Here is a 27,657-nt window from a genome sequence, read left to right as displayed (position 1 = left end):
GGAAGAGACTTGCTCCCAACCCACATACATGCCCAGCCTAGGAAGGGCCAGGCCTCTGATTCAAGCCTTCAGATTCCAAGTTCAGGGCTGTATCAACCAAGCCTTCTGCCTCTCTGCCGAGCATCTGGATGCATTCTGACCCTGCAGCAATTTATTTGGGAACTTCAGACATTTGCGTCATCCAGAATTACACAGAAGCAAAGACAGCATACTACTCGCTATACAGATTCATGAGGGTGGCCAGGAGAGGGAAAACGGCTTGTTCAAGATCATGCAGCCAGGTAAGAATGAAAATTTGATTAGAGTCAAGTCTTCCTACCTAGTAAGCCTAGTAAATGTGTATGGTTCTCCCAGTCATCTCAGCTTCGTCAAAGTGACTCATCTGTTTAATCATTGATTCAATTGTTCCATAAAGTCTTCAAGAGCCTACTTTGTACCATGCATCGTTTTAAGCTCAGGGATGCAGCAGGAATACAGCTTTTGTGGAACTCATAGGCACTCCTCTCTTTCCCTCAAAAGGAGGCCTGCCATCTGCTCTAGACCATCAGCCATGAGCCTCTGTCTCATGAGCTGAGGTGTCTTTCTGACCCAGTACCCCCTCCCCAAACCAAACCTAGCACTCAGCCCCTCCTCCATGACCTCTGGGGCCTGACCCTCTTGTCCACTGTCAATCTGGGCTACACCTTCGTGTCAGAGTCTTCTCCCTAAAACCCACTGGCCTGGCATCTCTGCCCTCATGGGATCCTTTTCCCCAGTGTTTTTGTTTTCTTCTTCTTCTTTTTTTTTTTTTTTGTATTTTCAGGGCTCCAACCACGGCATATAGAAGTTCCCAGGCTAGAGGTCAAATCGAAGCTACACTCCCAGCCTACGCCACAGCCACAGCAACGCCATATCTGAGCTGTATCTGCAACCAACACCGTAGCTCACAGCAATGCCAGATCCTTACCCCATTGATCGAGGCCAAGGATCGAACCTGTATCCTCATGGATACTAGTCAGGTTAGTTAACCTCTCAGCCACAACGGGCACTCCCCCCAGTGTTTTAAGTACAGGTCTTCCCCCTGACTTTAGGAGCCCCACAACCTGGTTCCTTGGTTCTCACCCAGCCAGTGGTGTGCTGGTACACGGTTAACAACTAACTCTCCGTGGGGGGACAGCCAACCAAATAAAACCCTGATTTGTAGTTTTTACCAATTTCCTTAGTGTAGCTACTCCCACCATAGCTAATTTCAAGCTGCTGACATGATATTGCTGAACTTGGAGTTGGGAAGAGGTGCAGATCCAGGGTCAGCTGAATTCAGTCCTATCCCACCACCTCCCCTCCCACCCCCCAGATCTGAGCCATGGGACAAGTTTGGATCCTAAGAAACAACATGGGCTTTGGAGTCAGAGACAAGAGCTCAAAGTCCAGTTCTGATTTTTCTACCAACAGTGTGGCCATGGGAAAAATTATGCTACTTCTCTGAGCCTCGGTATCTTCATTTGTAAAATGGAGACAACAATACCAGTGATCATGTAGATTTTTGGCACCTTTCTCATCCCACTTTTGTTCTGTGCTCATACAATTCCCCTACTTAGGATGCCTTTCTTCCACTGACCTAAATTCTTTTTTTTTTTTTTTTTTTGGTCTTCTTAGGGCCGTACCCATGGCACGTGGAGGTTCCCAGGCTAGGGGTCTGATCAGAGCTGTAGCCACCAGCCTACGCCAGAGCTACAGCAATGCCAGATCCGAGCCGCGTCTGTGATGTACACCACAGCTCACGGCAATGCTGCATCCTTAACCCACTGAGCGAGGCCAGGGATTGAACCCACAACCTCAGGGTTCCTAGTCGGATTCGTTTCCACTGCACCACAACAGGAACTCCTGAATTCTTAAGACTCTTCTCAAGGTCTGCTCCCTCCTGGAAGCCTGCCCTGATTATCTCAGCCCTTGATGCGTTCTCCTTTCTCCATATTCTCATGGCAAATAAGAGATTTGCCTACCTGGCTTTACAATGACACCAATTTATATAAGATCTGGAAATTCTGGGCATATTCTTGTCTTTTTAGCTGCTTTAGGACAAGGGCCCTCTCCATATCTGTATGACTACTGCTTCCCTTAGCCCCTGCCCCAATTCCTGCTGATTAATTGTTAATAACCTGTAGACGTGACATGGCTCCATCCATCCATCCATCCATCCATCCATCCATCCATCCATCCATTCTACAAGTACTCAGTAAGTTTCTATGATGCATGAGGCCCTGAGGATACAATGGGGAATTAAACAGTGGTAGTCCTCCTAATAATTCTATTAATAAGAGTAATTGCTGCCATTATAGAGCAGTTATGTGCCAGGCGTTCTGCTAAGATTCTAGCTCTTTTATCCTTAGAACAGGACCCTAGGGAGTTAGGTAGTATAATTATCCCACTTTCCGGTGATGAACGTAAAGCTCACTGGGGTTAAGAAACTTGCCCCGTAAATTTTTCTTTGATCCTTAAACCCACTGCACCAGGCCAAGTATCAAACCTGCACCTCTGCACCAACCCAAGCTGCTGCAGTCAGATTCTTAACCCTCTGAGCTATGGCGAGAACTCCCAAGTCATGCCCATTTTCAAAATGAGAAAACTGAGGTTTAGAGAGCCTAAGTAAGTTGCTAAAGTCCTCGTACAGTCAGAGCCATGGATCCTGACTTCAGGCCGGGTCAGGGAGCTTGCTGGAGTATGCAGACAAGAAAGAACGGGAGGATGGGAGTTCCCGTCGTGGCTCAGTGGTTCACGAATCCGACTAGGAACCATGAGGTTGCCGGTTTGATCCCTGGCCTCGCTCAGTGGGTTAAGGATCCAGCGTTGCCGTGAGCTGTGGTGTAGGTTGCAGACTCGGCTCGGATCCCATGTTGCTGTGGCTGTGGCATAGCTGGCAGCTGTAGCTCCAATTAGACCCCTAGCCTGAGAACCTCCATATGCCATGGGAGCAGCCCAAGAAATGGCAAAAAAAGACAAAAAAAAAGGCAAAGAGAAAAGAAAGAATGGGAGGAGGACCTTGTCCCCTGGGCCACAGAGACCAGCACTCACCTTGTGCACCCAGTCCTTGCAGTCATGGTCCTGCATGCACTTGTCCAGAGCCCCAGCCGACAGCACCAGCACAAAGTTGCGGGCACTCATGATACTCTGGATGAGCTTGTCCTCGAACTTGCCTGCCTCCAGCTTCTCCACATCAATGAAGACACTGAAGCCGTGCAGCTGCAGGTGCACCTTCAGGAGGCTGTCAGGAGGTCCTGTGTCACTGCCCTGGCCTCCCCCTCAAGTCCCCAGGCGGCCTGCCTGCTCGCCCTTCCTCACCTGGCCAGCTGGGAGCCTGAGTTCCGGCGGTAGCTGATGAAGACATCTGGAATGTCCCCACTGGGCTTGCAGCCGGTGCAGGGCAGCGGGGAGTGCAGCATTTCTGAAGCAGACAAGAGGTGGCTTGGTGAGGGTGGGCCTTCCCCATCATCCACCCCGAAGCATGTCATCCCCTGCACACCCCAGCCTTTCAGCCCAGCCCAGCCAGGGCGGCTTGCCCCAAAAAGGGGCACCGAGGTAGAGAGATGGGGCCTCCAGGAAGGCAGGCTGCTAACTATTGCTGAGGCCTGCTCAGGAGGCAGGCATGGTGTTTTAGGGTCACCGCCAGCACTGCCCTCTCTCTAGAGCTCCAGATCAGTCAGCTGCCCGCAGGCACTACAAATCCAACACATCCCCAGTCCCCCCAGACCCCCTTCTTCCTAGTCTCCCAACAAAGCCAGAAACCTGAATATCAGCTTCAACTCCCGCCTCTCGCCTCTCATTCATTCATTCAACAAACATTTACTAAGTGCTTTCCATGTACCAGATGCTATGCTGAGTACTTGGAATACAGCCACGAACACAACAAACCCTGCCCTCCTGGAGCTGACATTCAAGTGCTCAGCGCCAGGCACCGTGCTCTGTGGGTTCCACCTACTAACATCCTGGACTCCAGCCCCAGGGCCCTCCCTGTGTCCAGCTCCTCCACGGTGTTCCCAAATCCACACTTGCCCTGTCTCATCTGTTTGCCCCAGCCACCAGAGGGTTCTGTCTAAAATCCAAACCTGAGTGTGTCATTGCCCCCACTTAAAAACTGTGCATGCATGGAGTTCCTGCTGTGGCACAACAGGATTGGCAGTGTCTTGGAAGCTTTAGGACACAGGTTTGATCCCTGGCCTGGCACAGTGGGTTAAGGATCCGGTGTGGCTGCAGCTGTGGCTTAGGTTGCAACTACATCTCAGATCTGATCCCTGGCCCAGGAACTCAATATGCCTCCAGGTGGCCAAAAAGAAAAAAACAGCAACTTCTGTGCATAGCTCCCTACTCCCTACAGAAGGTGTTGGCAAGCTATTTTTGCTGCAGTACCTGCTTGTTTTTAAAAAATGAAATCTTGGGGGTTTGTTGGGAGCTACAATGTAAAAATGATAGAAGCTGATCTGCTTTGGTTGAAGCAAAAAAAAAAAAAAAAAAAATGGAGCCAAAGCCCAGTCCCTTGTCCCTTGTGGGAGTTCAGTATATACTTAGCGAATGAATGAATGAATGAAAAGAACCCATCTTCTCATAATATTCAGACAACACTCAGAACGTTTGTCTGTTTATGAGGTAGAAGGGCAGAGGTTGAAATCCCACTTCTGTCATTTACTGACTCATACCTTGGAAAATGTATTTAAATCTTAGTTTCAGGAGTTCCTGTTGTGGCACAGCTGCTCCTGGAGGGAGCAGGCCTTGAGAAGAGTTTTAAGAACTCAGGAGTTCCTGTTGTGGTGCAGCGGAAACGAATCCGACTAGGAACCATGAGGATGCAGGTTCAATCCCTGGCCTCGCTCAGTGGGTTAAGGATCCGGCATTGCCATGAGCTGTGGTATAGGTTGAAGGTGTGGCTTAGATCTGGCGTTGCTGTGGCTCTGGCACACTCCAGCAGCATAGCTCGGATTAGACTCCTAGCCTGGGAACCTCCATATGCTGCAGGTGCGGCCCTCAAAAGACAAAAGACAAAAAAAAAAATCTTAGTTTCATTGTCTGTATAATTAATACCCATGATGGGACTTTATCTTTGATTATGATGGTGGTGACACAGAAGTATACATTCAAAACTTCAAGCTGGAACCTCTTTTATTCTTTTTTTTTTTTTGTCTTTTTTGTTGTTGTTGCTATTTCTTGGGCCGCTCCCACGGCATATGGAGGTTCCCAGGCTAGGGGTTGAATCGGAGCTGTAGCCACCAGCCTACGCCAGAGCCACAGCAACGCGGGATCCGAGCCGCGTCTGCAACCTACACCACAGCTCACGGCAACGCCGGATTGTCAACCCACTGAGCAAGGGCAGGGACCGAACCCGCAACCTCATGGTTCCTAGTCAGATTCGTTAACCACTGCGCCACGACGGGAACTCCTTTTTTTTTTTTTTCTTTTATTCTTTAAATGTAAAAGTTGACTTGAAAAAAATTAATGCTTACTGCGCAGAATAGATGTAGAAATTGAGATAGTATCTATTAAAAACTTAATCAGGATGTGGCTTAATGATAAATATTAGCTAAATAGTAAATCAGTAAATTAAACTAATAAGTAAAGAGGGCTGCTAGAACCCTAGAATCCACTCTGCTCTCATGACCTCCACAAAGCACGCGTACTTTGTAAGCTGTTGGCTCACAAGAAAATAAGCCCCCCATCTTCCTACCCATGTCACCTCTATACGCCCCGCTCCCATGCTCTGTCTTATTGACACACTTGCTATGCTGCTCCCTCTTCCAGGGCTGCTCTTTTTGCTGCCACCACTCTCTCCCCCACCCCCAGTACATCCTTCAAGACCTGGGAAGGCATCCTTGCCTCTCCAAAGCCTGAGCCTGGGAGGGCAGGGCAGGTAGGGAGTCTGGGGTCACGTGCTACTTGCTGGGGTCATGTGTCTGTTTATACATCTGCCTTACTCCTACCCCCCTACTCCAGGCTAGGGGTCGAATAGGAGGTGCAACTGCAGGCCTACGCCACAGCTACAGCAACACCAGATCAGAGTCAATCAGAGCCCTATCTATGACTTATGCTGCAGCTTGCAGCAAAGTGAAATCATTTACCCACCGAGCAAGGCCAGGGTTCAAGCCCTCATCCTCACTATGTCCGGTTCTTCACCCACTGAACCAGAAGGGAAATCCGGACTGGGAGCTTCTTGAGGGCAAAATGCAACATACTCATCTTTGCATCCTCAGAGCCCAGTCTGGCAGGTGTTCCATTAGCCCGCAGTGAGACTCTGAGGCCCCGCCAGAGGTCTCCCCTCACCCCTCCAGGGCTGGGGCGGGACTAGGACAGCGGTAGGGGCCCAGGTGGGCAGGCTGACCTCTGGCGGCAGTGAGGATGCGGACGCGGTGCACGCCCAGGCGGATGCCGCAGTCCTCCAGGAGCTGCTGCTCTGATACCCGATGCAGCAGGGAGCGGTCCAGGCCGCAGCTGACCAGGCCGTACGTGTACTGGCGGAAGCGCGGGTCCAGGCTGCCCAGCCAGTCAGCCAGGTTACTGCGGTCGCATGTGGCATAGTTCGCGAAGGTCTTGAGCTCCGTGAGCTCCCTAAAAAATCTGCACCCGAAAGGGGACAGGATGCTGACCCCTTGATGGGGGACTGGCTTGAGGCTGGGGCGGGGGGTGGGGAACGTGCGGGCTGGAGGCTCGGTACCTCTTGCGGGTAATGCCAGACTTCATGCCCAGGTCAGTCTGGAGTTCTTCCTCCGTGAGCCGAAGAAGCAGGTCTCCATCTACCTGCTGCTCCTGGAGGAGAAGTCAGATAAACGTAAGGAAAGGCCCCCCTCTTCAGCATTTGGACCCCACCTTGCGCAACACCAAGGGGAGGGACCTGGAGATGGCGGTGGAGGAGGCGGATGGGACGCAGATGAGAACCGAATGACCCCGAAAGTGGCTGAGTACAGGCTCCCCACCCCCAAAAGGCCACCCTGGTGCTGCGGGTGTGCAGGCCAGGATGGGGCACCGTTGCCGGTGTGCAGGGCGCCCCTAGCGGCTGTGCGGCTCTCGAAGATGCGCCCGCTCGGACCGCGGGCCGGAGACCCCGCGCGGCTCTACCCGGAAGCTCTCGCAGTACTGGGAGAAGCCGATCTGCTGAAGCCACGTCTGAACCTCGGCCTCCTTCCAGCTGGCCACGCAGGGCAAGATGGGCCGCGGCACCTCCTCGCCCAGCAGGCGCAGCGCGCGCTTGGCCAGCGCCGACGTGGTGCCATTAGTGGAGTAGGAGACCAGGCGTTTCAGGCTCTGGATGGCGCCTATGTCGCTGAATACCTGGGAAAGCGTGGGGGAGAGGACTTCTTGGATCCACCAACCCTCCAGCCGCCCCCGAATGTGCCTGGTCCCTCTCCTCGCCTCTTCTCACCGCTGAAAGTCCCACCATCTAGCCAACCTTGCCTTCATGCAATAAATCACCAGGTCCTATGGATTCACCCTCCTGAAGCTCCATCAGGTAGGTCCCTCTCCTGCCTCCCCATTACAGCTTCCATCTGCCCAGGGATAAAGTCTAGTTCTCGATAAGGCCGCCAGGTCTGGCACCGTGCAGCCCTGCCCACCACTCTGGGGGGCTCTTCTCCCCTTTCGCCAAGCCACACTCCTCTGATACCCACCCACGGAGGCTCTCCAACCTCTGGGCTTCAACTTGCAGTGTTTGCAGACTCAGTTCTTCCACACTGCTTGTGCAAATCCTTCTCCTCCATTGGATCCAAATTGATTGGTACCTCCTCCATGCAGCCTGCTTTGTTTTTGTTTTTTTCTTTTTATGGCCGCATGTACTGCATATGGAAGTTACCCCAGGGTAGGGGGGATCCTTTAACCCACTGCGTGGGGTGGGGATTGAACCCGCCCTTCTGCCTTGACCTGAACTACTGTAGTCATATTCTTAACCCCTTGTGCCATATCAGGAACTCTTCTTTCTTTCTCTTTCTTTATTTCTATTTTTAATGTGCATAATGAATCTTTTTTTTTTCTTTTAGGGCCACACCTGTGGCATATGGAAATTCCTGGGCTAGAGAGCTACACCTGGAGCCCACGCCACAGACACAGCAATGCTAGATCGGAGCCTCATTGGCCTATGCCACAGCTTGTGGAAACACAGGATCCTTAACCCACCCGACCAAGGCCAGAAATAGAAATGCATCATCAGGGAACACTATGTCAGGTATTAACCTGCTGAGCCACAGCAGGAACTCCAATGTAATCTTTTTTTTTAAAGTTTTATTGAAGTATAGTTGATTTACAGTGTTGTGTTAATTTACACTGTACAGCAAGGTGATTCAGTTAATTTCCTATTATGGTTTATATCAGTATATCCACTATAGCTCCCGTGTTATACAGTAGGACCTTTTTCTTTCTCCTTCCTGTATATACTAGTTTGCATCTGCTAATCCCAAACTCCCAGTCCTTCCCTCTCCCATCCCCCCTGCTTCTTGGCAACCATAAGTCTGTGTGAGTCTGCTTCTGTTTCTTTTTTACTTTCTTTCTTTTTTTTTTTTAAAGGGCTGAACCCTGGAAGTTCCCAGGCTAGGGGTGGAATCAGAGCTGCAGCTGCCAGCCTACACTGTAGCTACAGCAATGCCAGATCTGAGCCACATCTGTGACCTATGCCACAGCTTGTGGCAAAGCCGGATAGTTAACCCACTGATTGAGTCCAGAGATCAAACCCTCATCCTCATGGATATTTGTCTGGTTTTTAACTGCTAAGCCACAATGGGGAACTCCCTCTGTCATATTTTAGATTCCACATATAAGTGATATCACATGTGTCTTTCTCTCTCTGACTTACTTTGCATAGTATGATAATCTCTAGGTCCATCCATGCTGCTTCAAACGGAATTATTTCATTGTTTTTTATGGCTGAGTAATATTCCAGAGTGTGTGTGTGTGTATTTGGATATCCTTTTTATCCACCATCTGTTATCCAAATATCTGTTTATAAATATTTAGGTTGTTTACATGTCTTCGGTATTGTAAATAGTGTTGCTATGGACATAGGGGTGCATGTATCTTTTTGATTTATAGTTTTGTCTGGATATAGGCCTGGAGTGGGATTGCTGGATCATACTGCAACTCTATTTTTAGTTTTTTGAGGGACCTCCATACTGTTTTCTATAATGGCTGCACCAATTTACATTCTCATCAATAACATAAGAGGATTCCCTTTTCTCCACCCCCTCTCCAACCTTTATTATTTGTAGACTTTTTAATGATGGCTACTTTGACTGGTGTGAGATGGTACCTCATTTGTAGTTTTGATTTGCATTTCTCTAATAATTAGCGGTGAGGAGCATCTTTTCATGCATGCAGCTTGCTTTGATTCTCCCACAGCCTGGCCCATACCTCCAATTAGGCCTCATACCATACTCTGAATGCCACTGTCATTAACTGATAATTCCACTCCCATGGATTGTATGCTGAGCTCATGTCTTAGCCACTCCTGGAGTCCCATAACTGGCATGCTGCAGGGCATGGAGTGGGGGCTCACTATGTCTTTACTGAACTGCAGTCACTTGCTCTTGCTCAGAAAGAGATGCCAGAGGCGGTGGTCATAGCTGCTGCCCAGACCTACTCCTTGGGGTCCTCACTCCCTATGTCCCTTTAAGTCCCTTATTTTAAAGAAGAATGGGAAAGTTCCCATTGTGGCTCAGCGGTAGTCAGCCTGACTAATATCCATGAGGATGTGGGTTCGATCCCTGGCCTCGCTCAGTGGGTTAAGGATCTGGCATTGGTAGAGGCCAGCAGCTGTAGCTTGGATTTGCCCGCTAGCCAGGGAACTACCATATGTCACAGGTGTGGCCCTAGAAAGCAAAAAAAAAAAAAAAAAAAAAAAAAAAGCAGAATGGCCTGCTTTGTAAAGCCAGTCCTCCCATGGCCCAACTCTGGGGTGCAGAGAGGAGACTCGGAAGCTCCTAGAACACTGGACATTGGAAGAGGCTTCAGAGGCCACCTAACACATTTTGATCTATGGGGACACTCATGATGACAATCACCTGTGAGACACACTCCTCTGATGACCCCTGTCCAGCCCCAGATGACCACTGTCATAAAGATAGGGTGGTCCATGCAGTGTGCACTACTCCCTGTGCACCGTCACTAACGCCCCGCCCCTCGAACCTCCAGAGAAATGAAAAGGAGGGAGAGTGACATTATAGGATAATCTTAATTCTGTAATATTTACAACAAAAAACTGAAAACTTTTGATAATTTAACTATTACTAGCTCCACATCCAGGGTAAGAATGCTGCTGTGGTCTACCCCTTCCAGAGTTTTCCAGAGGACAAAAATGAGGCTTGTAAAGGCCCAGAGAGGGGATACCAGGCACCCAAGGTCACACAGCAAGTTAAAGCAGAGGGCAAAGATTGCAGATCAGGCCCTAAGAGTGGGGACCCCTTGGGACCCCCTTGGGTAGGAGATACCTGGCTGACAGATAGATGTCCTGCCTCTGACTACTCCATCTCCTTTCTTGACTCCGGACCCAACTGACAAAATGGCCCACTGGAACACCCCAGCTGGTCATCTCAGGCACTTCAAACTCCGTCTGTCCCAGTGAACTCACTCTCTTCCCACCCTCAACCTGTCTCACTCAGTTCACCTTATTTTAGTACCAGGTGCCACCATCCCCTGGTAGCCTCTGTCCAAAGCCAGGAATCACCCTCAACTCCTCCCTCTCCTTCACCCAGCTGCCTGCTAAGTCCTAATTCTATCTCTCCAGTACCTCTGGAGAAATCTGTCTGCTTCTCTGCCTCTGCTGTCACACCCAGGTCCTGGCCTCCACCAATCTAACTGCCCTCTGCCATGGTCTCTTATCTGGCCCCCTCGCCCTTGCCAACCCCAACTTCATGCAGCAGCCATGGTGACCTCTGTAAACTATAGGTCTCCTGGGCGAAAAACCTTGATCTTGCCTTCAAAGCCAGAATGACTCGTCGGGCATGTTTCTCCTTGCTTCACCTAACTCTCCTGTGTACTTCAAGCCTCAGCTGAATGTCCTTTCCCCTGGGAAGCCTTCCCAGATGCTCTCTAAGCTCCCCCCCCCGACCCTACCCTTCACGGGCACCCACCTTAGTCTTGCCCTGCAGACTCTTGATGGCAGCCTCCGCACAGAGGTAGAAAGCCCCGATGCACTGCGCCTCCATGCGCGACGAGTCGAGCAGTGGCACAAGGCGCTGCAGGTCGTCAGGCCCCCGGCCCTGACTGGTGTCACTGGCATCCACCAGGCAGCGCGCGAAGCGGCCGGGGTCCAGCGAGGCCACAAGAGGCTCCACCAGGGCCAGCGTGCCCGAGCGCTCTACCTCGCGCTCCACCTCCTTGTTGGTGGCTAGCACCGCCACGGCGAGGCAGGCGTGCAGTCGCAGCAGCTCGTCCTCCTTGGAGAAGGCGAGTGGGAAGAGCCACTCGGCGGCGCGCTTCTCCACCATGCGCCGCTGCGCCGCCTGCCCCCCGTGCATAGCGCAGTTGGCCAGCGCCAGCGCGCAGTGGCGGAGCAGCGCCGGGTCCGTGCGTCGGCACCAGTACAGCACCGCGTCCAGGCCGCCAGCCGCCACCAGCCGCTGGCATGTCTCCTCCGAGTGCTTGAACATGTGCTCCAAGATGCCCGCCACGCTCCGCGCCAGCTCCACCGGCTCGCGCTCCTTTGCCAGGTTCAGGATCACGCCCAGCCCGATGCGCGCCACGCGGTCCCTGCCGAGAGAACGTGGGAGGGAGGCATTGGCGTCGCTGTGGCCTAAGATGCTTATCCTAACCCCCTGGGAGCCATGGCTTCCTCACGTATCCTCTTTGGGCCTCACTAGTGTCATATAGATATGAGTCCCGTCTTCCCTCACCTCCTGCCTTGGGGAAACCAGACTTCTCGGATTATAAGGGTGCTCCATCCTGGCACACCCATTTCCCTGGAGAAGCAGTAGTGTAATGGGTAAGAAATCTAGCTCAGAGGAGTTCCCCTTGTGGCTCAGAAGAAATGAATCCCGACTAGTACCCATGAGAACTCGGGTTGGCTCCCTGGCTTCACTCAGTGGGTCAGAGATCCTCTGTTGCCGTGAGCTGTGGTGTAGGTCGCAGATGCAGCTGGGATCTGGCATTGCTGTGGCTGTGGTGTAGGCCAGCGTCTATAGCTCCGATTCAACCCCTAGCCTGGGACCTTCCGTATGCCGCGGGTGCAGCCGTATTGTGTGACTGGGGTATACTTATTCATTCATTCAACAGGCCGTTTATTGAGAATTACCCTGTGTTAGGCACTGCACTAGGGGCTGAAGTTCAACAGTTACTAAGAGTCACTGGAGCTTATACACAGCGAATATGAGAGACTTATAATAAGCAAGTAAACCGTGAATGAAAAGGATGATTTGTATATGACCATGAGGATAGCGAAACCAGGTGATGAAGGTGTTCTTATTGTGGCTCAGCAGCTTATGAACCCGACTAGTATCCGTGAGAATTCGGGTTCAATAAGGATCCAGCATTGCCGAAAGCTGTGGCACAGGCCAGCAGCTGCAGCTCTGATTCGACCCCTAGCCTGGGAAAAACCCCTAGCCATATGCCACAGATGCAACCCTTAAAAAAAAAAGGAGGAGTTCCCGTCGTGGCTCAGTGGTTAACGAATCCGACTAGGAACCATGAGGTTGTGGGTTCAATCCCTGGCCTTGCTCAGTGGGTTAAGGATCCGGCATTGCCGGGAGCTGTGGTGTAGGTTGCAGACGCGGCTCAGATCCCACATTGCTGTGGCTCTGGCGTAGGTTGGTGGCTACAGCTCCGATTGGACCCCTAGCCTGGGAACCTCCATATGCCGAGGGAACGGCCCGAGAAATGGCAAATAGACCAAAAAAAAAAAAAAAAAAAAAAGGAAAAACCAAAACAGGCGATGTAATGGAGAGTGCTTGGGTGGAGGGACAGATCTGAGGATGTGACATCTGAGAGTTAAATGTCCAGATATCCCTGCTTGCAAGTATCTGGAAAAAGAGCACAGCAGGCAGAGAATAGCAAGAACAAAAGCCCTAAGGGCTAATGAGCTTGGCATATTCGAGGAAGAGAAAGAAGGCCAGATATATTTACAATGTTTAAAACCAACAAGGAGGAGTTCCCTGGTGGCACAGTGGGTTAAGGATCATGCCTTGTCACTACTGTGGCTCGGGTTACTGCTGTGGTGCGAGTTTGATCCCTGGCCCCAGAACCTCTGCATCCTGTGAGCATGGCCAAAAAAGAAAAAAAAAATCCCAAAACAAAAAACCCAACAGGGAAAAATATAAAATCAATAAGGCATTTATAGATAGAATATATAAATAAATATTCAAATCAACAAGAAAAAGGAGTTCCTGTCGTGGCACAGTGGAAATGGATCTGACTAGGAACCATGAGGTTGCTGGTTTGACCTCTGACCTCATTTAGTGGGTTAAGGATCTGGTGCTGCCGTGAGCTGTGGTGTAGGTTGCAGACATGGCTCGGATCCAGCGTTGCTGTGGCTGTGATGTAGGCCGGTGGCTGTAGCTCTGATTAGACACTGAGCCTGGGAACCTCCATATGCTGCAGGTGCGGCCCTAAAAAGACCAAAAAAAAAAAAATTTTTTAATCAAGAAAAAGGCAGGAAGTCCAATAGAAAAGGGGTGAAGAACATAGATGGGCAACACGCAAGTAAAGAGATGCTCTAATGCATTAGTAATCAGAGAAATAAAAATTAAGACAGCTATCCCTTTACACCTATTAAATGGGCAAAAAACCAAAGCTGGGTGATATGAAAGGTTGTGGGGTGTGAGGTCGTGGAAACCCTGAAGCTCTGTAAGTGGAGGCTCAGCTGGGGCACGTGAGGGAAATTAAGGAGACACACACTCTATGAACCAGAAATGTGGGCTCCTAGGTTTATATCCCAAAGAGATTGTCACAGAGAAGCACAGGAGCATGGGAACAAGGCCGGTCACTGCAGTGGCAAAGGGCATGTTCAGGAACATCGGTTCAGAGAAAGGACCTTATTCTGCATTTCTTGAGCCTCAGCCCTCGCCTTTCCCTGTGCACTTGGCACCTTTAGAGAGTTGAACTCTGCTTGTTGTGAGAATTATTCACACAATCCCCAATTCTTCTGTAGCCTCAGAGGCTGTGGGTCTGGGTTCAAATCCCCACTGCAAAGGAGGAGCAAATGGTACACATACACACATGTGCACGCCTGTGTATATAATATACCCATATATGCAAGTGCTTGTATATGCATAGACGCTCTCTGGAAAAACACACAAGAAACTTATTTCACCTGTTTGTCTCCAAGGAGGGAGGCTGGAGGGAAAGAAGGTGTAAGGATATACCTTTTTTGGTACCTTTGCACTTGCATTTATGTGCAGTAGGTGTCTGCTTTTTTTTTTTTTTTTGTCTTTTTGCCTTTTCTAGGGCCACTTCCCGTGGCATATGGAGGTTCCGAGGCTAGGGGTCGAATCGGAGCTGTAGCTGCCAGCCTACGCCAGAGCCACAGCAACGTGGGATCCGAGCCGCATCAGCGACCTACACCACAGTTCATGGCAACGCCGGATTGTTAACCCACTGAGCAAGGCCAGGGATCGAACCGCAACCTCATGGTTCCTAGTCGGATTCGTTAACCACTGTGCCACAACGGGAACTCCTGTTTTTGTTTTTTTAAACTTGTATCCTCCCTCTACTCACTGAGTATTCTTGGGAAAGCCGTTTAACCTCATTATGGTTCCTGGATGGGGGAGCAGGCTGTGAATTTAGAGAGCTAGGCGTAGGATGGGACCTTCACTGGGTGTTGTGAGACCAGGCTCAGAGGGCTCTCCCCTGCTGGGCTTCTCCTGGTGACAGCACCCTGGGAAGAAGGGAACTGCAGGAAAGGGAATGGCAAAAGGAGTGGATGCACTGACAGAAGAAACTTCTTTAAGAAGAGCTAAGTTGGTGGAGGAAGGAAAATATTCCAAACACACAAATTCTCAGTGTGTCCCCACCCCCTCACTCTTCTAGCCTCCTCCTTGTGCCGTGTGGAGGTGTGGGGAGAGTCTCCCTTTCCAGGGAGGCTTTTGGAATTTGATCACGACCTGGTAACCACCCCCCCCCCGGCTCTGTCCTTGGTCCTGAAGTGATGCCAGCCCCAATGAGTTATTTCTTGGACTCAGGGACACTGGTTAGTGTGACTCCTTTCTCAGTAATTCTGAACCACGTGAGGATTGTTATTTTCAGCCCTGAAAAATATCAGTGCTATTTGCATCTTGGAGCCCTCCTCTTCTTGGGGTGTTGGCTGCATCCATTCTTCAGGAGTTAGGTTAAAGCGGCCCCATCCACATAGAAGTCCACAGGGTACACTTGGCAACCTGGGCCCACCACATCCAGTGAGCACCTGCTCCATTTGCTAGCTCTCCACATTCACAGCCCATCCCCATCGATACGCCTGACGTTAGATGGGAGATCAATGACTTGCTGAACAAGCGGGACCCTCACTTGGTCTCCCAACTCAAATTGCTTCGCTCCTGCACGTTTGACAACTGTATCATTTACGCTACCCACAAAGTTATTTTTACTTTTTGGAAATGGCAAGGAAGGAGTTCCTGCTGTGGCGCAGTGGGTTAAGGATCCGGAATTGCCTCAGCTGTGGCATAGGTCACAGCTGTGGCTCAGATTTGATCCCTGGCCTGGGAACTTCCATATGCCATGGGTGCGGCCAGAAAAAAAAAAAAGAAAGAAAGAAAGAAAAGAAAAAGAAAGCATCCCTAATCCATACCCATCACACTTGTGAGAGCTACATACACTGAAAGTGACCCTTCTCAAAACCCTTCTAAACCTGAGAGGCCCAAGAATTCAACACGAGACTGGAGTGTGACAGCCTGGATGTTCTAGCATCAGAGGGGAGAGAAAGTGGGGCAGAGGTGCTCATATTCCAGGGGAGACCCCAAGAGGCAGGAAAGAGTGGCAACAGGCTTCAACTGGACCCCACCCACTGAATCTTGACACCGTGTGGGGAAGCCATAGAGAACACAACCCCAGCCCCTGCCAAGCTCTGCTCCTGTTTCCTCTTCCCCCACTGGTTCAACCCAAGAGAAAACCTCCTGTTCCCTATTAGCAGCCACAGAACGAGATCATGTCTGCCCTGTTAGTGTTGCATGAACCAGAATGAAAAAGGAGGAAGCAGGAAGTGCATCGGGGGTGGCGTGAAGGTGGAGTAACCCTCAGGTCAGCACGCATTTCTGTCCGGGGAGACAGAAGAGGGTTCCCCCTCCTCCCGTTTCCTGAGCAGTGTGTTCTCAGCCTCCCTCAGTAGGAGGGAGATGGCATGGCAGAGAGAAGGGAGCACAGACCCACACCGGAGCCTGTGGGGAGGAGGGCTCTGGATTGAGAGGACATTGACAACAGGATCCCATCTCCATCCTCAGAACCAGGGACAGATTCCTGTTCTACTGCTCCGTTCCTCCCCTCCGTGTCTCATTCCTCGCCTCACTGGGGAGAATCCTGGCTGCCCCACTAGTTCATTGTGTGACACTTGGGCAAGTCACTAAACTTTCCCAAGCCTCAGCTTCGTCATCTGTAAAATGATACGCTGGTCCCTAACAGGGGATAGTGCGAGGCACACAGGAGACCCAGGCACACCCTTGCTGCCACACATCACGCAGCGCGCACCCCCCCGCCCCCCAGCCCGGTCCTCTCACCGGTTCTCAGCCACCAGGATCTGCTCCAGCAGGCGAGCGGCCTGCACACGCGTCTCCAGCTCCGGCGCCTGGAGCAGCCTCAGCAGCAGGTCCAAGCCGCCCTCCAGGCGGATGGCGTCGCACAGACCCTGGGCTACCTCGCGGCCCATGGCTGGCAGTAGCCAGGCTTCCTCCACCAGCTGGAAGACCTCAGCCAGGCCGGCGCCCACGGCCCGCCCGCCGCCCGCCTGCTTCAGCGCCGACAGCGCCTGCTGCAGCTCAGGCAGCGCGCGCTCCAGGGCGCCCTGCACCTCGGCACCCACCCCGGGCGACACCTCGCGGGGCCCACGACCGCCCGCGGTCCACCACGGGCCGGCGCCGCCGCCCCCGTCCGGCCCGGGCACCGCTAGCCGCTCAGCGCCTGGTCTTGGGCTGGACATGGCGAAGAAGCGGCACAACTTGTAGGCAGAGAACAGTATCGTCAGGACCATGGGCGCGGGGCTGCAGGGCACATCCCCGGCCTGGGGCGGGGGGCGGAGGGCGGAGCGACCCAGACCTTGGGAAAAAGAAGACCCGAGAGGGGACCCGAGGGAAGAAGATGCAGGAGGGAGGGTGGAGAGAGGGGTGCCAGGCAAGGGCGCTGACCAGAAATGTGAGGGCAGGATCTGGAACGAAGAGGTTAGGGAAGGGAATTGCAGGCCCGGATGAAGGGGGCAAGCAGGAGGAGAGAGCAGAGAGGCGGGAGGAATGGACCCAGGCGCCGGAGGGTCTAGGAGGCAGCAAGCCAAACAAAGAGCGGCTCCAGTTCCGGCCGGGTTCGCGGAGATGCTCTGCAGCAGCCCCGCCCCTGAGAAGCCAGGGACCCGGGGCCCACGCCCCGCCTCTCGGTCACGCGGGGCTCCTCCCCTGCCGCCGGCGTAGCCTCACGCTAAAACTTCCCCAGCCGTGCCCACACCCTGACCCGGCTCCCGGAGCCCGGTCCCCGGGCCCCCTCCACTGGATGCAGAGGAAGAGGGAGGAGGGCGAGAGGACTGCCTCGGTTTTACACTGGAGACACTGGAATGACACTGGAATGTGAGGGCAGCACGGTTGGGTGTGCTCTTGTCCTACTAATGCTATCATAACAGCAATTCTTGAAACCCTTTATGCCTGTTTCTCAATTAAGACTTACAACGCGCCTATGAGGTAGGAATTTGTGCTGCCTTTTAACAGACTGAGGTCCATATAGAAGCGATTGTCCAAAGTCACTCTCCCCTCTCATTATAGAAAAGAAAGCAATCAGCGGAATCGCCAAAGATCACTTGCTCCAGGTAGGAGGAGGACTTCAGGAGGCCTTGGACCCCTAAAAGTGGGCCCCAAATCAGGCATTCTGTGCCGGTGAGCATTTTCTGAGTAGGGGGATCCTACTCACTGGAGTCTAAAAGTGTGGGGAAGAGTGCCTGCTGTGGCACAAGCAGCTCGCATCTTTGCAGCACCAGGACACAGGTTCGATCTCCAGCCTGGCACATTGGTTAAAGGATCCAGGATTGCTGCAGCTGTGGCATAGATTGCAACTGCAGCTTGGATCTGATCCCTGGCCTGGGGAAACTCCTTATGCCCATGGGGTGCCCAGAAAAGAAAATAAATGTGGGGAACTGGGCCACCCTTCATGGATGGGGAAGATGAGGATGGAGACAGGGAATAGCCAGCTGAGGAGCAGTAAATTAGTGGAAGACTCAGGAATCACAGCCAGTCCGAAGGGTTAATATTCACCAACTCACTGTGCTGTGAAGACCAGCCTCTGGAAATCAATGCTCTAGAGACCTGAACCCAGAAATGAAACTTTGTTCTTTTCATGATAAAAATAAATTTTCACCAGGGTGTTTACCAGCATAGCTCCTACCCCCACCCCCCTTCACTGCCCTAAATACACAAGGGGTGGGTGAACCATCCTGCGAGGGCTGTGCCTGATCAAACAGATCATGAATCAATAGCCATTTATGGAGAATGAAGTTGGGGCTCCTCCAGGCACTGGGCAGATTGTCTGCTTTAGGTCCTGACACCCCATGAGGCAAATATGATTAATCTCATTTTACCAAAAAGAGAACTAAGGCAACTAAAGCTTTGTGCCCAAGGTCGCACAGCCAGTGAGTGCCAGAGTGGGACTTCTTTCTGTCCTCCAGACTCACTGAGCTAGTCCTCTTCCGAGATGACCTTGAGCCTGGCAAGGATTCTATTTACAGCTCTCCCAGGCCTGGAGTTCCAGGACCGTGATCCTTTGCTGCAGCAGCCTCTGGAGTCAGGGCTCTGGGGGCTGGACTGGAGCTTGAGCAAACAGAGCAGTAGAAAAGGCAACTCCTCTTCTCTGGTTCCCTCATCCATGACCTCTCATCTCTCTGTCCCTTCCTCAGGCATCAGAACCTAGTTTACCAGACGTGAGGCCGGAGGTGCTGCCATGGCACCCCTGAGGCCCCTTCTGATGCTGGCCCTGCTGGCATGGGTTGCTCTGGCTGACCAAGGTGCGGGAGGATATGGATATTGGTGACCATTTGGGTCAATGTAGGGTGGGTAAGTGTGGCCTGGCCTGGGCGGTGCCAGCTGTCATACTCCCTCTCCACAGAGTCGTGCAAGGGCCGCTGCACAGACGGCTTCATTGCCGAAAGGAAGTGTCAGTGTGACGAGCTGTGCTCTTACTACCAGAGCTGCTGCGCCGACTACGTGGCCGAGTGCAAGCCCCAAGGTGCGTTCAGAGGGGCTGGGCGGGCCTGGGGTCCCCTCTGCAGCTGGAGACTCACCACCCCCCTCCTCGTCTGCAGTGACTCGCGGGGATGTATTCCTTCAGCCAGATGATGAGTACAGGGCCTATGACTACCACGAGGAGACCAGACACAACACCAGCGTCCAAGAACAGCCGAGGATCCCTGTCCTGCTGGCCAAGACTGAAGAGACTCCGGTTCTGAAACCTGAGGAAGAGGCCCCACCACCTGGGCCTCAGACTGATGATCTAGGGGTCCCTGAGGAAGAGCCGTGCAGTGGGAAACCCTTTGATGCCTTCACCAACCTCAAGAACGGTTCCGTCTTTGCCTTCCGAGGTGACTGGAATGGCAGACCTTGGGGCTAGGGCCTGCCGCAGGAGCATCCTGCCTCACACGGCCTCCCTTCCTCTAGGGCTGTACTGCTATGAGCTGGATGAAAAGGCAGTGAGGCCTGGGTACCCCAAGCTCATCCAAGATATCTGGGGCATCAAGGGCCCCATTGATGCCGCCTTCACCCGCATCAACTGTCAGGGGAAGACCTACCTCTTCAAGGTACCAGCCCAGGGGCTGTGGGTCAGGGTCAAGGCTATCTCAGCAGGGGCTTGAGGGCTACTGTGCCCAGGACCTGAGTGGGCCAGAAGGCTGGATCCCAGCCTGTGGTCCCTGGCTGGAGCTCTGTGGGACATAGAAGCCCAAGGCTCCAGGTCTTGGGCAACAAGCCTGGGAATAGGGCTGCTGCCTTGGGTGGAGGACTCTGCCTCCGCCACAGCCAGCTGCCTCCTGACTCTCTTCTTCCCTACGCCTAGGGTAGTCAGTACTGGCGCTTTGATGATGGTGTCCTGGACCCCAATTACCCCCGCGAGATCTCTGAAGGCTTCACGGGTATTCCGGACAATGTGGATGCAGCCTTGGCCCTGCCGGCTCATAGCTACAGTGGCCGGGAGCGGGTCTACTTCTTCAAAGGTACTCGGTGGGTGGGTGGGAGGGTTGGTTTGCTTCCCCTGGGGACAGGCCTTGGATTATGCCCCACCCCGGACCAGGAGCTCCTAACTTCCACAGCCTCTGGGCCTTCCAGTCTTGCTCATGGCCACCCCTCCCCAGGGAAACAGTACTGGGAGTATGAGTTCCAGCAGCAGCCCAGTCAAGAGGAGTGCGAAGGCAGCTCCCCGTCGGACGTCTTTGCACACTTTGCCCTGATGCAGCGGGACAGCTGGGAGGACATCTTCAGACTTCTCTTCTGGAGCCATTCCTTTGGTATGGAGGGCTGGCCAGTTCTTGCTTTTCCTGCCGGGGGCTGAGATCCCCTGGGAAGGGGGAGGGCCAGCCCGAGGGACTGTGATTATGGAGCTATTGATCAAAATGCTGTTTGCTCAGGCCAGACTTTGCTTCTGTTGATCTTTCTGGGGGAGGCTTGCCTCCACCTGGACCCCACACCTTGGACTTTGCCTAGTGCAGCCAAGGGCACAGCCAGCAGAAGGAGGGGGCTGTGGGAGTTCTCGCTGTGGCTCAGCAGTAATAACCCAACTAGTATCCATGAGGATGCAAGTTCGATCCCTGGCCCTGCTCAGTGGGTTAAGGATCCAGTGTTGCCCCAAGCTACGGTGTAGGTCAGAGCTGCAGCTTGGATCCTGAGTTGCTGTGGCTGTGGCGCAGGCCGGCAGCTGTAGCTCCAATTAGGCCCCTAGCCTGGGAATTTCCATGTGCCACAAGTGCTGCCTTAAAAAGCAAACAAACAAACTTAGAGATTCTTAAAAAAAAAAAAAAAAAAAAGAAGAAGGAGGGGATGTGGCTGAGACCGTGAGGGACAGATGTGGCAGAGGAAGGCTGGGAAAGAGCCCTGAACAGGGAGTTGGAAGGCTGGGATTGTAGGCTCTGCCACTAACTTGCTGTGTGTTCTTGGACAAGGAATAGCCCATCCTTGACCTCCGAGGCTCCCCATTAACCCCCTTCCTTTCCACAGGTGGTGCCAGAGAGCCCCGGGTCATCAGCCAGGACTGGCTTGGTTTGCCTGAACAAGTGGATGCGGCCATGGCTGGCCAAATTTACATCTCAGGCTCAGCCCTCCAGCCTTCCCAGCCCAAGATGACTAAGTCTGCACGTCGCAGTGGTAAACGCTACCGCTCACGCCGTGGCCGTGGCCGTGGCCGAGGCCACAGCCGCAGCCAGAAGTCCCACCGGCAGTCTCGTTCAACCTGGTTTCCCTGGTTCTCCAGTGAGGAGACTGGCCCAGGAGGCTACAACTATGATGACTATAAGATGGACTGGCTCGTGCCTGCCACCTGTGAGCCCATCCAGAGCGTCTACTTCTTCTCAGGAGGTGGGAACCCCTGCCAGCCCTGAGGCTGGCCTTGCCAGGACTTCCCTGCTGTCCCTGGTCCCCAGGGTCTGAACATAGCCCATGAGTGGTGACTCCAGAAAGCCAAGCCAGGAATTCCCATTGTGGCTCAGTGATAATGAACCCAACTAGTATCCATGAGGATGCAGGTTTGATCCCTGGCCTCGCTCAGTGGGTTAAGGATCTGGCATTGCAGTGAGCTGTGGCATAAGCCAGCAGCTGCAGCTCTGATTCGAATTCTAGCCTGGGAACTTCCATAAGCCACAGATGTAGCCCTGAAAAAAAAAAAAGAAAAAAAAAAACCCAGAGAGCCAGGCCACACCCTTCAGTGCATTGTGGATGTTCACCTGCCACCTGCCCTTCCAGAAAACACCCAGCTCTTCTTAGGGCAGGTGTGGGTGGTGCCAGGCTGGGTTTCACGCACCCTCTCCTGACCTCTCTTTCAGAGGAGTACTACCGAGTGAACCTGCGCACGCAGCGAGTGGACACTGTGACCCCTCCCTACCCACGCTCCATCGCCCAGTACTGGCTGGGCTGCCCAGTTCCAGACCAGAAGTAAGAGTCCGAGTCTGAATCCACACAGCTGAGTCTCTGCTGCTGCCCTCTCCAGCCTCCTCCTCCCAGCCCAATAAAGAGTCCTTGGCCCTGACTGTAAGGCTACTGTCTGACTGGGTGGACAGGCAGATCCCTTCCTGGGTAAAGCAGAGGAAGCTGGGCTGTCAGAGTGGCTTAGGGGAGGGGGCAGAGAAGAGCCTCCTTGCGTCCAGCCCATGATGGCCTCAGGCCCCCTCTGTGAGCCATAAAAGCTGTGGGTTGAGGGGTCCTTGTGAGTGCCAGCCTTCCCCCTGTACTGAGAAGCCCCCAACAAGCCATCAGCAGCTACGCAGAAGCTTGAGGAGCTCCCTTCATGGCTCACTGGTTAACAAACCTGACTAGGAACTATGAGGATGCATGCTCCATCCCTGGCCTCGCTCAGCGGGTTAAGGATCTGGCGTTGCTGTGAGCTGTGGTGTAGGTCACAGATGCAGCTCAGATCCTGAGTTGCTCTGGCTCTGGTGTAGGCCAGCAGCTGTAGCTCCGATTCGACCCCTAGCCTGGGAACTTCCACGTGCCGCAGGTGCGGCCCTAATAATAATAATAATAATAATAAGCAGGAGCTTGAACACCTCAAAGGATGACAGGAGTCACCAAGCCAGCCTACCCAGCCCTGGGCCTATTTGGCCTCTTGTCTTTGACTAGGGTCTTGGAAGAGAGGGGTGGGGGCAGAAGGTGGTGGGTTCAGACCCAGCTTTTCTGCCCATCATGGACCTGAAATGCTGTTCACTCAGATACTTGTGTTCCTGGGGAACTGGTCTCTGTGTTCCCTCAAACCCACCCCCTCTGATGATGGGCCTTGGAAGTCTCTGTCTTGGGTGTGGGGTGCAGGGCACTGAGGCAGGAGAGACAGAGAAGGGTAGGAACTGAGGGGAAATTCAAATGCAACCACTTCTCTTAGAAAAGTGGCCCGGGCTCCCTTTGATAGCTCAGCTGGTAGAGCAGAGGACTGTATGCACATGTCTGTGACCATCCTTAGGTCGCTGGTTCAATTCCGGCTCAAAGGAGAGTGCACATTTTCCAAAAAAGAAAAGTGGCCCAGGAGTTTTCACTGTGGGCCCAGTGGGTTACGAACCCAAACCCAACTAGTATCCATGAGGTTGCAGGTTCAATCCCTGGCCTTGCTTGGGTTAAGGATCCGGTGTTGCCATGAGCTGTGTTGTAGGTCACAGATGCAGCTCATGTCCCGCACTGCTATGGCTGTGGTGTAGGCAAGCAAGTGCAACTCCAATTTGACCCCTGGCCTGGGAACTTCCATATACCGAGGGTTCGACCCTAATAAGAAAAAAAAAAAAAAAGAAAAAAGACAAATGGCCCAGAAGACTTCCAAGGATGAGTACACTGTAAAAACAAACATCTGGAGTTCCCTTTGTGGTGCAGTGTAAAGGAATCCGACTAGTAACCATGAGGTTGTGGGTTCGATCTCCAGCATCACTCAGTGGGGTAGGGATCTGGCATTTCGGTGAGCTGTGGTATAGATCACAGACATGGGTCAGATCCTGCATTGCTGTGGCTATGGCATAGCCCAGCAGCTGTAGCTCGGATGTGACCCCTAACCTGGGAACTTCCATATGCTGTGGGTATGGCCCTAAAAAGCAAAAAAAAAAAAAAAAAAAAAAATCTTTAAAAATAAGCATCTTTCTCCAAACCCCTTGAATGAACCTGTGGAAGCTCCTCTGCTTCCTGGACTCCAGGAAGCTCATTTGGGCCCTCAGGGGGCCAGGGAGAAAGGGCCAGGTGCAGGCAGAGCTCTAAGGCCGACCTGAGGGTGATCTGGTCGTGACATCTGCTCCCAGCCCTGCTGAAGAGAGGGTGCCTCCAGCTCATCTGCTGTCCCATCATCCTCCTCATCCTGTCCAGCATCCCCAGCCAGGTCCATCCTCAGTTGTGGTTTAGAACCCCACCCACTCTCCTCTGAAGGTAGCCGGCAGCTGGGCACCGAGGGCTCCCGTAGGGGCGGCTGAAGCACTGCGAGCATTGGAGGGAGGGGTCCCCTTGACATCCTGGACAGAGCCCTGGGGGGGAGTTTTCACAAAGTACAGGATTTCAGGCACAGATTGCCAAAGTTTGAGGGTAGGGGGTGGGGTGGGCGGGGCCAGCTTCTTTTGTGCTGCTCTGGAGCAGCAGCGTTGCCTCGCCAGCATCCTCTCAAGCCCCAACACGGCCCCCAGCCTCTCCTGTCTCCCCTGGGGACTTCTCAGCCCTCCTGGAGCTGGAGGCTAACCCTCCCCCCTCCTGGAGGCGGGGCCAACCCTCGGAACAGGATAAAATCCAAGCGAAGGGGAGCGTTGTGGGCACAGCCTTGGCATGGCCATCTGGCTCCTCAGTCTGCCAGCTCCATGGCCGGCCCGGTGGATACACCTCCTGCAGGTGATCTGGTGTGGAGACGGGGGGCAGGAGGAGGATGTGGGGCAGGTGTAATGGGGAAGGTTGAAGAGGGGTGGGGGAGTAGGGGCTTCAGGGTTTGTTGGGGACTTTGAGGCTGGGGTGGAAACTCTTGCGGGGAGTCCTGGCTTGACCCCAACCCCGGCCTGCAGGCCATGCCAGTGGGTTGGGTCCCCATCGGAGAAAGAGGACCACCTTCAGCAGAGGGCAGCTGCTGGAGTTGGAGCGGGTGTTTGCAGCACGACCCTATCCCGACATTGGCACCCGTGAGCACCTGGCCCGGGTCACCAGCCTTCCTGAGGCCAAGATACAGGTGAGCCGTGACCTCCCCCCAGGGTGGGGTTGCTCTCACACAGCCCGATTTCTAAGCTTGACCCGCTGTTCCTTCTCTCTGGGTACCATGCCTCCAGGTTCTGTTCTCCCTGGACTGGGAGGCAGGGGAGGGGATGCAGGAGCTGGAAGAGACCACGTCTTTCCTTACCAGGTGTGGTTCCAGAACCGCAGAGCCAAGAGAATCAAGAATAGAGAGCCGGGAGGCCCAAGTCCCAGGCCCGAGCCTCCCCAGAGATCCCATTCTCTTCCAGACACCGTCCAGCAGCCCTGGGAGCCCCGAACCCCGGGCCAGCCTCCACCCTCCTACAGCGCAACTCAGTGGGCCTCTGCGTGTCAACACGCCTCTGCCTTCTGTCCAGCTCCTGGCTTGGGTCCGGGGCAGGGCTGGGGGGGCGCCAAAGCTGCAGCCCCATGGGGACCAGCTGGGGCTTCAGGGGTCCACCTCTCTTCAGAGCGAGCTACTCCCCAGACCTCACTGGGCAGCCTGTCTGACCTCATCTATGCCTCGGCCGTTGTCACCAACCTGGACCACTCCTAATCTAGGGCTAGAACTTGTAAGACCCCTCCTCTGGCTCCTGTCACCCACCCTGCCCCTTAGGGCTGAACACATCAGAAGTGGATCCCTGGCCCCTCCTTTACACACCAGAGGTCTCTTATGGAAGAAAGTTTAGTTCAGGGATCCCTCCCGTCCACTGTCCTCCAGGCCAGCCTAGATGTGGGTTCTGTGGAGTGACAGGGGCCTGGCTCTGTTACCCAGCGCCCTGCCCCTCCAGGGATATATGCCCATCATCTCAGCAGGAGGTGCCTACAGATAGATGGGGTATGGGCCCATGATTCCTCTTTCTCCTACCAGGCCTGGTCCCCAATTCATCTCACTCCAGCTGACAACGCCTCCTTCCTCTAAAGGGGAGCGGGCAGCCACCCCTCACCCAAGGGTCCTTTTGGCCATTACCTTACTGTTAAGTGAGCCGGAAGAGTGCTGATCCTAATTCTAGATGGCAGGGACCAATCCTTTTACAGTTCAGGGCCCCCTCTCCTGCCCTCCTACCCCCTGGACAAATTAACCAGAACTATGGATCTGAAGCAGGAGTGATATTAAAGTAATAAAATAGGAATCGGAACCTGGGGCTTATGTTGATGTAATTTTCACAAATATCAGATTGGCTGCCCTCTGACCTGGGGCTGCGGAGATGCCCTGACAGATTCAGGATGGGGTGGGGGCTGTGCACGGCAGCACTGGGTTTTAGTATCACTGTCATCTGTAATACCAACTAATCTCCAAATAAAACCCAAACTCTGTACCTTAATCTGGATTGTTGTGTGCTGCAAATGAATTGGGATGGGGGCCGTTTGCTTTTGAAATGTATCTCCACCGCCTAATCCCTAAATAGGGCCAGGTTCCATGCAGATTCTGGGTGGGAGGTTATTACCCAGGCTTCTGCTGGGATTAGAAGGACTGTTAATCGAAGGGCACAGGGCTCTGGATGACAGACCCTGGAGAGAGGGGAGCCTTGGTTACACTCTCTGCTCCTGGTCCCACTGGTTCCAGGACACTCGAACTGCCTCTGGAGCCGCTTCTTGAGCTGCTCTGCTTCAGAGACAAATGCTCGGAGTTTGCAATTGGTCTGCACTGAATTCCCATCCTGGCTGCTATGCGGTCTGGGAACTCTCCATCCGCCTCTGTCTGCAAGATGGGCGTGATAACACTCATCTCTCTCTGTTTGGGGAACGGGCAACAACAACGTAGGTGAAGGGTTCACGTGGTGTGTGATGCGTTGTCAAATCTTGCAATTCATGCTAAGTTTTCTCTCCCTCTCCCTATGGCAGACCCTGAGAAACGAAAAGGGTCCCAAACTTGTTCCTCTGGCCTCCTACCAAGGACCCCCCTTTCTCCCTGGGACTCCCTGGCCCCAGATTGCACTGGAAGAAGCATTGTATGGTGAGCCAGATGAAGTGGCTGTGGCTGAGAGCCGAGAGTTCCCCTCTCTGGGATGAGAACTGGAGGACAGGCCACCTGATTCCTATTTCTAACGCTGCCCTTGCAGATGGAAGCCACCTGTCCCGAGGCCATTTCCTCAGCAGATGCCAAGGCTTTGGCTGCACCAGCCCCAGAAGCGAGCACAGTGATTGGCCCACGGAGCTCTAAATTACTCAGTACCACAGAAGCCTATTGGCTTGTGAGTAGCGGGCTGGGACCAGTGAAAGACCTCCTCCCAAGAAAGGGCAGGGTGTGGGGAATGACGGCCAGGGTCAGAAGGTGTTTAAGAAGGCCTGCTCTTTATCTAAGATGTGAAGCTCTGGGCGTTCTCACTGTGGCTCAGCAGGTAAAGATCCCAACTAGTATCTGTGAGGATGCGGGGTCCATCCCTGGCCTTGCTGAGTGGGTTAAGGGTCCCGCGTTGCCGTAAGCTGTGGTGTAGGTCGCAGACGCAGCTTGGATCTGGCGTTGCTGTGGCTGTGGTGTAGGCCGGCAGCTGCAGCTCTGATTTGACCCCTAGCCTGGGAAGTTCCATATGCTGCAGGTGCGGCCCTTTAAAAAAAAAAAGAAAAGAAAAAAAGATGTGAGGTCTTCCAACCCAAACCCAGGAACCTGGAGGCTGTGAGATCTTAAGGCTATGTGGACACCCTGGCCCAAAGAATGTAGCACAGGTACGTACGG

The 27,657-nt window shown here is 53.3% G+C and overlaps 3 protein-coding genes and 1 non-coding gene across 10 annotated transcripts in view; 3 read left to right on the top strand and 1 right to left on the bottom strand.

The window, feature by feature from the left end:
* The window catches only part of SARM1 (sterile alpha and TIR motif containing 1), a 22,353-nt gene extending 4,879 nt beyond the window's left edge, over positions 1-17,474 (bottom strand). Inside the window, exons 1-7 of the mRNA XM_047759120.1 lie at positions 16,638-17,474; positions 11,073-11,691; positions 7,078-7,290; positions 6,677-6,768; positions 6,344-6,579; positions 3,319-3,421; positions 3,052-3,241 (exon numbers count right to left, since the gene is read on the bottom strand). Coding sequence (XP_047615076.1) covers positions 3,052-3,241; positions 3,319-3,421; positions 6,344-6,579; positions 6,677-6,768; positions 7,078-7,290; positions 11,073-11,691; positions 16,638-17,107 — 1,923 coding nt within the window. The 5' untranslated portion in view covers positions 17,108-17,474. The remainder of the gene's footprint in view (positions 1-3,051; positions 3,242-3,318; positions 3,422-6,343; positions 6,580-6,676; positions 6,769-7,077; positions 7,291-11,072; positions 11,692-16,637) is intronic.
* On the top strand, positions 7,218-22,336 carry VTN (vitronectin). 7 transcript variants are annotated; one of them, XM_047759123.1, is made up of 10 exons: positions 7,218-7,468; positions 17,883-17,926; positions 19,007-19,114; positions 19,216-19,335; positions 19,412-19,687; positions 19,764-19,903; positions 20,158-20,314; positions 20,453-20,605; positions 21,312-21,668; positions 22,133-22,336. In XM_047759123.1, the coding sequence occupies exons 3-10, from the start codon at positions 19,051-19,053 to the stop codon at positions 22,243-22,245; spliced, it is 1,380 nt and encodes a 459-aa protein (XP_047615079.1). In that variant the 5' UTR covers positions 7,218-7,468; positions 17,883-17,926; positions 19,007-19,050; the 3' UTR covers positions 22,246-22,336. The 7 variants fall into 7 exon arrangements, with proteins under 7 accessions (XP_047615079.1, XP_047615078.1, XP_047615082.1 ...); XM_047759122.1 differs by having other exon boundaries at positions 17,883-17,993; XM_047759125.1 differs by lacking the exon at positions 7,218-7,468 and adding an exon at positions 17,443-17,801.
* An 862-nt stretch (positions 22,337-23,198) lies between these two features.
* TRNAY-GUA (transfer RNA tyrosine (anticodon GUA)) lies at positions 23,199-23,287 on the top strand. The gene is given in 2 exon segments: positions 23,199-23,235; positions 23,252-23,287. It is a non-coding gene; the product is annotated as a tRNA-Tyr (tRNA).
* Positions 23,288-24,619: 1,332 nt separating this feature from the next.
* Positions 24,620-25,776, top strand: SEBOX (SEBOX homeobox). The gene is made up of 3 exons (XM_047756807.1): positions 24,620-24,650; positions 24,818-24,978; positions 25,150-25,776. Exons 1-3 carry the CDS (start codon positions 24,620-24,622, stop codon positions 25,534-25,536), a joined length of 579 nt encoding a protein of 192 aa, XP_047612763.1. The 3' UTR covers positions 25,537-25,776.
* Positions 25,777-27,657: the final 1,881 nt, after the last annotated feature.

This window comes from Phacochoerus africanus, chromosome 14 (assembly GCF_016906955.1).
Source record: "Phacochoerus africanus isolate WHEZ1 chromosome 14, ROS_Pafr_v1, whole genome shotgun sequence".
NCBI lineage: Eukaryota > Metazoa > Chordata > Mammalia > Artiodactyla > Suidae > Phacochoerus > Phacochoerus africanus.
The sequence above is the reverse complement of the archived record's forward strand: the minus strand, read 5'-3'. Positions and strand labels throughout refer to the sequence as shown.

Excerpts from the sequence above, each read along its gene's own strand:
- VTN (XM_047759126.1), top strand. The coding sequence starts at position 19,051 with ATGGCACCCCTGAGGCCCCTTCTGATGCTGGCCCTGCTGGCATGGGTT. Across the intron at positions 19,904-20,157 it reads GGAAGACCTACCTCTTCAAG|GGTAGTCAGTACTGGCGCTT; the intron begins GTACCAGCCCAG and ends CCCTACGCCTAG. Across the intron at positions 20,315-20,452 it reads GCGGGTCTACTTCTTCAAAG|GGAAACAGTACTGGGAGTAT; the intron begins GTACTCGGTGGG and ends ACCCCTCCCCAG.
- SEBOX (XM_047756807.1), top strand. The coding sequence starts at position 24,620 with ATGGCCGGCCCGGTGGATACACCTCCTGCAG. Across the intron at positions 24,651-24,817 it reads GGTGGATACACCTCCTGCAG|GCCATGCCAGTGGGTTGGGT; the intron begins GTGATCTGGTGT and ends CCCGGCCTGCAG. Across the intron at positions 24,979-25,149 it reads TTCCTGAGGCCAAGATACAG|GTGTGGTTCCAGAACCGCAG; the intron begins GTGAGCCGTGAC and ends TTTCCTTACCAG.